General features: G+C 36.3%; 2 protein-coding genes across 3 annotated transcripts in view; one reads left to right on the top strand and one right to left on the bottom strand.

Moving 5' to 3' along the window:
- The window catches only part of LOC120773042, a 364,532-nt gene that overhangs the window by 141,497 nt on the left and 210,978 nt on the right, over window positions 1-12,057 (top strand). The gene's annotated exons all lie outside the window — the stretch shown is intronic.
- On the bottom strand, window positions 4,477-6,701 carry LOC120773044 (protein insensitive-like). Its single transcript, XM_040101975.1, has one exon. It carries the CDS (start codon window positions 6,254-6,256, stop codon window positions 5,381-5,383), a length of 876 nt encoding a protein of 291 aa, XP_039957909.1. The 5' UTR covers window positions 6,257-6,701; the 3' UTR covers window positions 4,477-5,380.

Here is a 12,057-nt window from a genome sequence, read left to right on the forward strand (position 1 = left end):
AATAAATGCATTTCCAGCGCAGCAATAAATAACGGACACTGTTCAGGGTTACCAAGCAGATTAGAAAGTGAAGGCGATACAAAAAGTGCATTTCGGGAAAACTTGACTACGAAAATCGCTAAAAAAACGCATAAAAAGAAAGCGCAATGCAACAACAACAAAATAGCGAAATTATAATTGTGTCACGTGCGTAGCCACGAAAGGCGAAGGCGTTGGTAGCACCAAGTCAAAGAAAAAAAACGCAATCAAAACAACAAAAAACACAGCGTGTTGAGGAAAAACGGCAAAATTTTAAAAATTCAAGAGACGCTGCCAAGAGCATTCGTACTTGAAAGTTGCGAGCGGCAAGCGGCGCGCAGCGACACATTTGGTGTTGAAATCGTATTGGGGCGCGAATGTGTCGGCCGCAGCGGCGGTGGCAGCTGCAGAAAGTGCGATAAATTTCAATTGCAGCACCGGCAGCTACAATACCAGCAACCACAATGGCGGCGAAGTAACAAAAGCCGACGCAAATAAATAAATTGCAAGCGACAGATAAGCGGGAACTTTCAGCGAACGCAAGCGGCGCTTTGCCAGTCGCAGTTGAAAGGCGCCAGCAGCCCGCTGCGGTGCGCAAAGCGTGCAGCAGTACAAGCAAATGTGAGAGTTTGTGTGTGTGTGTGTGTCCGTAGCGCGTGCAATTGGCATTTTCATGGTTAACAGTCGAAAAGTTGCCGCCAACGAAAGGCAAAAAGCAAAAACCAAACGAAAACTTGTTCCACTTTCACGGCAAAACAATTCGCATAGTGAAAATGCATGAAAAAACGCACAAACATACATACATACATGCACATTTTGCCAAACAAGCAAAACTCATGCGGCGTGGCGGCAAAAACAACAAACGCTCGTGCGCACAAATGAAACACGAAAAGGCAACTGAAATTAAACTGCATTGCTGCGCCTTCTTTGCAACACTTTCGCTACAAAGCGCTAGCTGAAAGCAACAACAAGCAACTAACAGTAAATTTCAAATTTGCGCCGCCACAATGCCACGGGTGCGCAGCATTTTGTGGCAGCAATGAAAAGTTTGTTTTTGCAGCTGTGCACTCGGTTGCTGTTATTGTTTTTGGCTATATTGCGGCTTGTAAATGCATATAATCGGCCATAAATCATTGTAGAGATAGCAATTGTGTGTTAAAAATGCTTTCGATATGGATTTTTGTTTTTTGGCCTCCACACCCAAAATATTACTCATACGCTGTGGCGCACTGCGTGGCGAGGCGAAATGAAATTAAGCGCTTTTAATTGCTGGCATTTCGCAAGCAAACTGGATATATTATCGCGCTTGTGACCACTGAGCTCTGACGCTCAGCCATGATTATAAAGTTCTTTGTGATAAGAATTTTCTGCCAGACTGAGCGTTTTTGCATTGAGCTTGTATTCGAAATGGATTGTTTTGACAGAGTTTTGTGGCAGCAAATAATGCAAAGTTTCGAAATAATAGTACTGTTACTCATGTGCATGATGTATGAATGTTTTCGGTTTTATATATTCGTAAAAAGACGGGCGTGTATCGTTTTTATATCATAATTCTGTCATTATTGCTGTCAAATTTATGACCGCATTAAAAGTGACCGTATTCATATTTTCAGCGGTTTCGGTTTATTGTAGTAGAATAACATTATTATTACAAACAGCTTGTTTGTAATGCGTAGAAGAAAACGTCGGAGACCCTGCTGATGTGTATATAAATGATCAGCTTGACGAACTGAGTCGAACTTTTCCCGCCTGCCTTTCTATCTCACTTAATTTTTCAGATATCGATCTAAAATTTTGCGCACCTCCTTTTCTTCTCAAGATGACGCTCATTTTATGAAATCATCGAAATCGGAAATTTACAGCATATAGCTGCCATATAAACTGAGCGATCGGAATGAAGTGCTTGTGTGGAGAACTTTTTCGTTTTACAAGATATCTTCATGAAATTTGGCAATAATTAGTGTCCAGAGTAATGATACAATCTCGGAAGTTTTTGATTATATCGAAAAAGTATGTCAAATAGGTGCCATACAAACTGACCTACAAAAATAAAGTCGCTGTGTAGAAACCTTCATATTTCACTAGGTATCTAACCAATCGAATTTTAGTTCCTGTATAAAAATATTTCATATTTGATGAGATATCTTCACGAAGTGCCCAATGATGTATTGTATATGGCTCCCCTGCAATTCCAGAACATGTTGTTGAGATCGGACTACTACAGCAAACAACTGCCATACTAACTGAAAAATCGAAAACAAGTTTTTGTAGAGAAACCTTTTTATTTGACACATTATCTTTACGGAATTTGTCATAAATTATTGTCCAAATCAACGTTACAATCTTAGAACACACCGCTTTAATATGGTTTACTTTTATCACGCCAAATTCAGTGAAAGCTGTTGTCAAAATAATGACAATTTATGACAATACTTTTGAGTCGATTTTTTATCAAAACTTATGTATTTTGACATTCCCCAAACGAGTTGGCATAAAATGCCGCCAGAGTCTGAATTCTTAGTTTAAATCCATGTTCATAAACCGTTTGTCATTTGACTGCCATTTTCCTAATTAAATTTGATATATTGACAGTCGCGCATTAGTCTGGAGAGTGAATATGATTTGAAAGGTATTTCTACCCTTGCAAAACCCTTTGGAAAATATTTACCGTTATATTATCCACGAATAAAATAAATCTTTTGGTATGTCTGTATATTAGAAACCGCCTCCATTCACAACTATCGAGCAGATGTTCTGATTCAATATTTTATTGTATGTAATGATTAGGCGATTGTCATATGACCTCAGAAAAACTGCATTATGAAATTTTGCGCAGAACTCGTATTTTCAGTACCTTGTTTCACATTAGTGAGGCTCGAACTGGTATTCAAAAGCGTAAAACACTTTTCGTCCATCGCCAAAAATACTAAGGAATTCTAAACTATTTTTGTTGATGACAAACATTTGCTGTCAACAATTGGTTACTGTTCAAAGACACCATAAAAGTTCTGGGCTCAATGAACTTTTTCTTTTCAACAACACATAACATTTTATTATTTTTTTCTTTCTATCTCAAACTTTCATATTAAAATTTATCATTTGCTCGAGCACAAATCTATGCGTTTTCCTAATGCTATTATGTTCAAACAAAAACAATAGTGGTTTGGGGTTGGGACAGTCTGCGAGCTATGAATAAAAAGGTGTGCATGTAAATAGCCGTTTGATGGAAAAGAGACAGAAAGAGAATGGATACTGCGCAAAGTTCGAGCGAGAGAGTGATACGCTTTCAAGCAAACGAAAAATAATTAAAAGAAATGAAAATTTATGCCCTCTGCAGAGAGAGAGAGAGAGAAACACAGTGAGAACTGAGTTTTAATATTTCAGCCAAAGTGTTACAGAACTAAAATTTTTAATGGCTATTTCAAGAGATCTCGAATTTAATATTGTTTTATTTATTTATTATTGTAGATATAAAAAAATTAGCTGAAATTTTATTAAAAATACGAAAAGACCTTTTTGACTACTCAATATTTGTTTTTTGTAAAAGTTTGCATTTTTTATTTTTAAAAAATTATGCAAAATATTTTTCTACTTGTTCAACTTACCTTGAATCTATAACTTCGTCTATTAAAATCGTCTAAATTCGTCTAAATATTTTATAGCATTAAACGGGGCTTAAGAAACAAACTTAAATTTCATTATCTGCAGTAACTTATGGTCCTTTTCAGTGAAAACATACTAACGCCAGGAAAAGCTAAGTTCGGATGCCGCCAAATATTATATACTTTTAGTTTTTTCAAGGTCAAAAGGCGTGGACTAATTTTCAAAAATGAATTTGAATTGAGTATCCGTTATTCGTCGAAATTGTGAACCAATTACTAAAAGCCGCCAGGAAACTAATTGAAATACTGAACCAATTTAATCCAATTTTATTCCACATCACATTATCCTCAGTAAAAGATAACAACTTATTTCATAAAAATATCTCTTGAGTTTATCCACATTTTTGTTATAGAGCCCGACATATGTAGGTTTGAAGCTTCCCATATTTTCTGTACCTGGGGACCTCGAAAAGTTATGGTACGATTTCTAACATTTTTCGTTGAGAAGTGTCTACCTTGGTCTCACTATCTGTGCAAAATCCTATTCCGATATCTTCATTGGTGTTCTATTTACTTATTTCAGTAACTTTGATGGAATTTTTATTATGCTGGAAAGTAAGCGTGGTTTTAATCCAATTTCGCACAACGTAAAACTGTGACATGACGGTGTAAAAGTAGTGTCTCGTAGCAAATTTGGTTGAAATCCATCGAGGGTTTGCTGGGTTATTACAGTTTGTCTAAAAGTCTACATCATAGAATCACTTCGTTCCTTCAGCCTTATAATATTGATACATATGATGATATAATTTTTTGTGTAAAAAATGTTTTTAATTGCTCTGAAAGAGAAGTTCATAATGCAAATGTATTTCGAAGCGAGAGTAAACACAAACCGTCGAAGGAAAAAATAGTATTTAAAAAATGGAAGAGCACAGGTTGTCAATGGAAGATCACAGGTGTAGTTGACATAATACATTGTAAGATCTAGTTTTGTCTGAATTTTTTAATAGATAACAAAATAACTAATGTGTAACACTTGCTTTAGTTCGTGCTCGGTTATAAAAAGTGTCCAATTGTAACTTAGTGTAAGTGTTATTTAAGACTGTCTGACTTAACTTTCAACTCGAAATTCAATAGAGCCAATATTTTAGAATAATCTCCTGCGTCATCTAGCGGTTATTTATTTCCTATGAGAACACTGAGGCTAAAATGAAATTTTAGTGAAATTATTTCAGCGAATTTGATAAGTTTTGGATCTATGGTTATATCAAATATAATTATCTTTTTAGACAATTTTTTAATTATTATAGTTTATGTATTGATAGTTTCTAGAAATGGGTTTTTTATATGTTATGAGGTGACGCCTAAAAATATAGCGGTAGATAGAACCGCAAACGAATGATTTGTGCCGAGAAATTTTATGCGAGCTGATTACACTTTACCACCTCGTTTACAAAAAAAAAAACAAAAAATAGACAAAGAGAACGTTCTCTATAGTAAAATAGAAAGTAGTAGCGTTAATTCCATTTCAAATTAATTTCTTTTCCATCTCTCTTAAAAACCTGTACGCTCCTCCCGGAATTCAAGAAAGTACTATCCTATATTTCAAAGAAGTATAACCACTTAGCGAGCCTCCGCGAACCCTCCCTATACTTTATGAAATTAAACACAAAACAACAAAAATAAGATTCGTCAAATTTTATGTATATTTTTCTCTCTCAAAATTTGCAAAAGCTAGATAGAGGCAAAAGCATCTCTCAAATTTATACATTTTTTCGTTGCTGTAGTTTCGCTTCGTCTCCGCATTTTGAGCTGATCGCAGCTCGAATTGTTTTCTCTGAACATTGAAATCGTTTTTGTATACAATAAATTATATCAGCTACCTTGTCTGGATCCAATCTGGGCTTTTTGGTATGTTTAAGCTTATAGTACAATGGCGCAATCCTGCCGCTGAAGGAGTGCGTGGCAAGCGTTTCAGCGCCAAATACGCACATAAGCAGTTTTCTTGTTGCAAACGAACTGCTAGTCCAACGAATCTTGTCGTACTTCGCTTTCGGTATTGCTGTACCATTCGGTCCTAGTTTTATCATTTGTGAGTCCTCATCTGTTTCTTGCTCAGTTATATTCGAGCTGCTGAAATCGCCAGTTATTTCAGTGGAGCACTTGTCGGAGACTTGTTCTCTGTCACTCTCGTTGCCATGTTCAGTTGGTTCTTCTTTGATTAATTGACCTTCAATATTAGTTGCTTTTTCCATTACCTGATCGTCGGTCGGTGTTTGCGCTGTGATTTCTTGTTTTATCTGGTGGTTCTCAATTGTTGGTGTTATTCGTACTGCAGCGTCTTCTGGTTCTTTCTTGAATACAGTTATGATTTCGGTGCGTATTTTGTGTGAAATTTCTCCTTCGGTGTCAGCTTTTGTATTATCAAATATATGTTTTGAAGGTCTTATTATTTCGGGTAGGATATTTCTCACGTGTGAATGTGTTACATACATCGAATTTAGAGGTCTCTCGTAGCAAATACGTTGCCTTTTGGATGCATTGTCTTTGTTTTGTAGATTGCGTTTACGTTTAAGGCAGGCGGTGAACAAACTGCTTGGTAGTAGATTGTTAGAAATTTTACGGAATACTTGACCCATCAAATTTTTTTTTAAATACGGTGTTTTCTAAAATAAATTTTTGTAGCTCTTAGAGTTTTTGTTATCAGTAATGCACGTATGTGTATGACCATAAAGCGAAGGTAACTCGGCTTTTATGCTTTTTCATAAGTATCAGGCAGGTAAAATTTAGTTTCTATTTAGTTGAGAGAGGGAGAGGCGTAGGTTACATATTATATATGTATGTATTTATGACAATGCGTTTTCAGGTATACAGAAAAAATTACGGTCAACCCTACAAAATAGCTTTAGTGTTACTCCTTACTCTCTCTCTGTCTCTCTCAACAACTTATAGCGATCTTCGTTCTACCATTTCTTCCAAAGAAAATATAATCCAAGTAATCCCGAAATACTGTTCGTTTGAGTTCGAGGTGTATTGTACGATTTTATTAATATTAAAAACCTTTCACCGAACCACGAAAGCTCCATCGTAAATTGTTTTTATGTTTGACGGAGAGAAGGTTATTTGTAAACATTTTCTGTAAATATTCAGGTAAATTTACAAAATTTAGACTTCTTTCCTTTAACAGAAAATTGTAATTTTTTTTTAAATTTTCTCAATTTAATTTAATAAAATTAATACATTTTTATAGCTATGTAAAAATAAAAGAAATAAAAATTATTTTCGTGTAAGAAAATTAAAAATATTTAGAAGGGGAAAGAATTTTGTATACTTTAAGGAATAAAATATTGATGTCGGAATATAACAGATTCCTTGAGGGGGTCTTAGGAAATTTTCAGATGATATTTTACAGTCGTTTTCAAAGTAGTCCCCTCGAGATGTAATACACTTATGCCAACGATTTTCCGGTCCTCAAAACACTTTTCATAAGCACTTTTTGGAATGGCCTTCCTTAACTCGTATTCCACAGACCGGCAATTTCAATTTGGGGAACAAGAAAAAATCACACGGACAGAAATCTGGTGAATATGGTGGTTAATCGATGGTATTCATTGCATTTTTGGCTTTAAATTCGGTAAAAATGGTGGCTAGATGCGATGGTGCATTATTAGTATATAAAATCTATGGTGGAAGAATAGCCATTGTGGTCGTTTTCGACAGATGTTTTCTTGCAAAAGCCTCAATACGGCTTTCGCGTGGTATTTTTGGTCTCGACTCGTTTTTTCACTCCATTCCGATGATCGTTGAGTTGTTTGCATGTCAAACTCATAAACTCTTGTCTCATCGGAAGTTATAATGCTCGCCATGAATGCGGGATAGGAACTTTTCAAAATAGGCTATGGATCTAAAACTAGGTAACATAAACTTCCTTATATTTGTGCTGCAGTTAACTTATATCATGACCGTTGCTAATGAAGCTCTTTTAAACCACTTCATAATCCTCAGTTCTAGATATACAAGTTTAGTGGACCTTCATTGGCCGCTGGTATAATAATACTTCCAAGTCTTTATAGCAGTAATTTTTTTTGACGATCTGCTATCTATCGATCATCTGCTATCTCTCCTTGTGTAGCTGGCTCTCTCTTAAGTACAAAAGTATTATGAGCGAAAGCTGTGTTGTACTTATATATTTAATATTTAAGCTTTACTGAAGCTTCAAATCCTTTCAATTACTTTTATCGAAAAAATACAATTACAAATAAGCCCAAAGGCCAATCAAGCGCTGAAGAAGAAACGCATATAAACCAAAAAACAGTTATGAAAGTTTAGCAGCAAAAAATTGTTGCATGAATCAAGCAATTAAAAAAAATCAATTACGACAGAATATTTCATTGGCATTCAACCATTGCAGTGGATTACATTCTCACTGACAACAACACAAAAAGTACAGTGAAGAATAAAAATGTGTAAATAAATAAAAAAGCGCGTAGTTGGCAACGCAGGCTATCGCTGAGCAACAGCAAATAGTTGGAGTATTTTACCGGCCTGCATCTGCAATTCATAAATAAGTAAACATTCGAGATAAATATGTATGTGTTGTGTATATAAATAATGCTTTAAATGTTTGCAAATACCCATGTATATTCACATGCAACCATGCAACCATGCAACAATCAAAAAACAATTACTCACGAGAATTCACAACATTTTATAGCAACTAACGTTCAATAAATAAATGGCAACGCCGGCAACGAGAACGAACGCATAAAAGTGCTGCATATTTCAGTTAAAAAACGGTCAATTCATCCACTCATAAACTTTGTATTTGTCCATACATGTTGCATGCCGCAAAATGCACACAGTCGCCACGCGTTTTTTACTCCCGATTCCTCTCCGCGTCGCTTAAATGCCTTAAATATTTTAATACCTTTTTGTTTATTGTATAATTTAATTTTTAGTTAAAGTTTTTTTCGCTTTATTTTTATTGTTTTCGCTGCAATTTTCATTAACATTCACAGCCTCATATTGTTGTTGGCTATTTTTTGTGCAGCATTTATGTTATTGCTCACTTGAGAGTACTTGTTCGATGTCGCTTCGTTCTTTTACGTGCGCTCACGCATTTATTTGTGTTTTGTTGCTGTTGTTGCTAGTTTCAATGTCGACTGCTGTCGCTTTTGTTCGACGTTAATGATTTCATTGACCCTTCGGGAATATACGCAACGCAGGTCGAAATGTGAGTAGAGTCCATTGTCATTTTTGTAATTTTAAATATTGTCATCCATTTATATCTTCCTTTTTTTTAAAGGAAAACCGCGTAAACTTCAAATTTAAAGGGAAATGTTTATTATCATTCGAAAGAATATTTATTTTTTGAAGATTATCTTATGGTCCAACCGTTGAGTCCAATTTTCGATGACTCGTTCGAGCATATCAACTGGTAACTGAGGAATGTTAGGTGTGATATTTTGCTTAAAGACCTGAATCGAAGCGGGATTGTCCCATAGAGTTTAGACTTTACATATCCTCACAGAAAAAAGTCTAATAGGGTGATATCACATGATTTTGGGGGCCAATCGACAGGTCCAAAACGTGAAATTATCTGATCACCGAAGTCTTCTCTTAATAAATCCATTGATTGAACCGATGTGTGGGAAGTAGCGCCATCTTGTTGAAACCAAATGACGACGAGATCACGAGCTTTAACTTGAGGCATCTAATAGTCAGTTATTGGCTAAAGCTGATCGCTTCTGGGCGATTGCTTCTTTCAGACGGTACAATTGTTGATAGTACAATAACGTATTAATATATGCAGTAGGTGAGCAGCTCATAACACTTAGCGAAACATTTACCGTAAGTATTGACTTGTACCGACTCATCGCGATCCGTTTCGGTTGACGTTGTTGTAAGTGAACTGCTTTTCATCACCAGAAACTTATCATTTAGAAATGGACTTTTCTGTGTTTTTAGCAATGTTTAGCTCATTGGCAATCGAAACCTTAAGCTGATTCCTCGCCAGTAAAGAAGAAGAAGAAGTAGTGAGTTCAAAGATAGTCAAGATGTGCATGACCTCACCAGCTTTTGCATCAGGCTTCCATATTAAACTTGTCTGTCGCGCGAGCTCAGTTAGCATTGGTCAGCAACTAGCACTTATGGGGTTGTGAAAGCTTTCTGGCACAGAGCGGAACGTTAAAGGTCCATGGTACTGCTAGCCCTTAGCAAGTTGCCCTAACTAGACACTGTCTGATGGGCACTCAGGCGATGGAGCTAAAATTTTGAAGAACGTAACTTGTCAAAGTTGCAGGGAGAAAGATGAGATGACAACATCTAGACACTTTCTCCGCCACTGTCCAGCTTTCGCCAGGCCAAGGTTGAAGCATCATTGTTGTTATCTAAACTAACCTAACGTCATATAGCAACTCGTACTAATACAATGAGGGATACAGATTACTAAAGACATCTATTGGAACAGTAATGAATTTATTTTTACTAGCCACTAAAATAATATTGTTTAATCTTGAAGTCTGGACCTCCCAAACGCGGGAAGGAAGTGTTGAGTTGTCTCCACCTCATATTCTTCCATAAAGCTTCTGGAGATGGCGTCGGATAAGATTCCCAGCCTTACAGCGTCGACGCCAATAGAGCAATAGCCTCTTGAAAGCCCCACAAGTAGGTAGCGGCTAGCCTAACTGAGGGTAAAGAAATCACTAGATCACTTACAATCGATCTTGTGCCAAAAGAATTTTGCGACAGCGCATGCACCGATGGTGGTCCAGCGCTGGCCATATTTCCGCGAAGCCCGGCTATCTGGTAATAAAACACAAGAATATACGTGAGCACCGACGGTGGCTTTCCTTGCTGGCTCATCAGCTTAACAATTTTTTTTGATTGCGCTACGGCCTGGCAGTCATACCAGTTTTATCACAAAGACACTCGAGGCTATTGATAGCGAGGTAAGGTACTCCTTTACCAACATAATGAGTTCAAGACTAGTGTCGCCGCTTTGCTATCTGAAGGAGGCTGCACCTCAGAGCAGTAAATCTACTGCTACCTTAATAAGTTAGAAGCTCACTGGCCCTCCCCTTCAACGGCTTCGTGCCACCCACAACTCCCTCGCCGGTATGTGGCCAGAGCCAGAATTCGGTTTGGCGGCTCCATGATCCTAATGATCCGGTATGAATTCAAATTGTGTGAGGATTTCTCTGTATTCAGACATGAGTTCTTTTAAGTACCCAGATTCTCTGAGTCTGATAGCTACTTTCGCAGCCATACATTTTACGACGATGTCTACAGGCAATGTGTGCAAGTTGGCGTTAAGTGCCATAGTTGGACTGGACTTTAGTGCACGACATATGCTGATAAGCGCCGTTGAACGCTCTCGAGTTTCTCTGAATGTGTGGTCTTTTCTAGAGTCCCACATAAAGACTCCATTTGATTTTAGACTTTTAAATAAAGCTAATGAATGATTTTCTGCGAGATCAATTCTCAAACAATTTTCCAAAAAAACAAAAAATCAAATATATTTTGATTGAGCAATTTCGCCATTAAACGAGTGAATAAAAAATTATTAGCCATTTACTATGCTTTCTGAATATTTACACATTCCAATTCACCGCATAAAACGAGAATGCAATATAAACACACGCTATCGGCAGCATTAACTTGCAACAGATTCCGAGCAGCACAAAGCAAATACTGTTATTTCTAGAAAAGCAAATATGAAAGTCGCGTTAAAACATTTTTCCCTCAGCGTTTTAAATGGCGTAAAGGAAAGCAGCCAACTGCTTAAAACGAGTGAAATTGCATATATACCAAAAAACAAAACAAAAAAAAACAATAGCAACATTGCTGCCTAAAAAAAGTTGACCACAAATTTGTCAATATGTTCTGTTCGTTGGTTTATTGATTTTTGTGGCTTACTGCAACCACGAACACAAAGAAAACATTAAACAAAAATGTATAAATGTGCAAAAAAATAAATAGAAATTTTACCACCAAAACAAACACAAATAAAGAAAATGAAAAAATAAATAGCGTAGTGCTGAAATTGCTAAATTAAAACTGAAAGCTGACACGCAATAAAAAACATAGGTATTCTTATATCCGGTGTATTACTTTTGGCTCTTGATTTTTATTGATTTTTGCTAAATATATTAGCCAACATGTGGTTGCATTTATTTGAAGAATAAGTGACAAAACTTTATTAAATTCCTAAAAAAATAGTTTATTGCTATGAATAAAGCTTTTTTGAATACACTTAAGCTTTTCATAAAAGCTCAAAATGAAAGCTCACCGTCAGAGCAATTTCTCCAGAGACAATTTTCGTGCTGTCAAGCTAATTTGCTTACTTACTCTAATTTCTGTAAAGCTGTTATGATAATACTGTGATCTATTATAGCATTAAGTGTGAAAGCTTTCCGGTGCTTTCACCGAAATGAAAGCT

Source organism: Bactrocera tryoni, chromosome 3 (genome assembly GCF_016617805.1).
Source record: "Bactrocera tryoni isolate S06 chromosome 3, CSIRO_BtryS06_freeze2, whole genome shotgun sequence".
Classification (NCBI taxonomy): domain Eukaryota; kingdom Metazoa; phylum Arthropoda; class Insecta; order Diptera; family Tephritidae; genus Bactrocera; species Bactrocera tryoni.

Bases quoted from the DNA above. Each gene is read 5' to 3' on its own strand.
- LOC120773044 (XM_040101975.1), bottom strand. From the start codon at position 6,256: ATGGGTCAAGTATTCCGTAAAATTTCTAACAATCTACTACCAAGCAGT.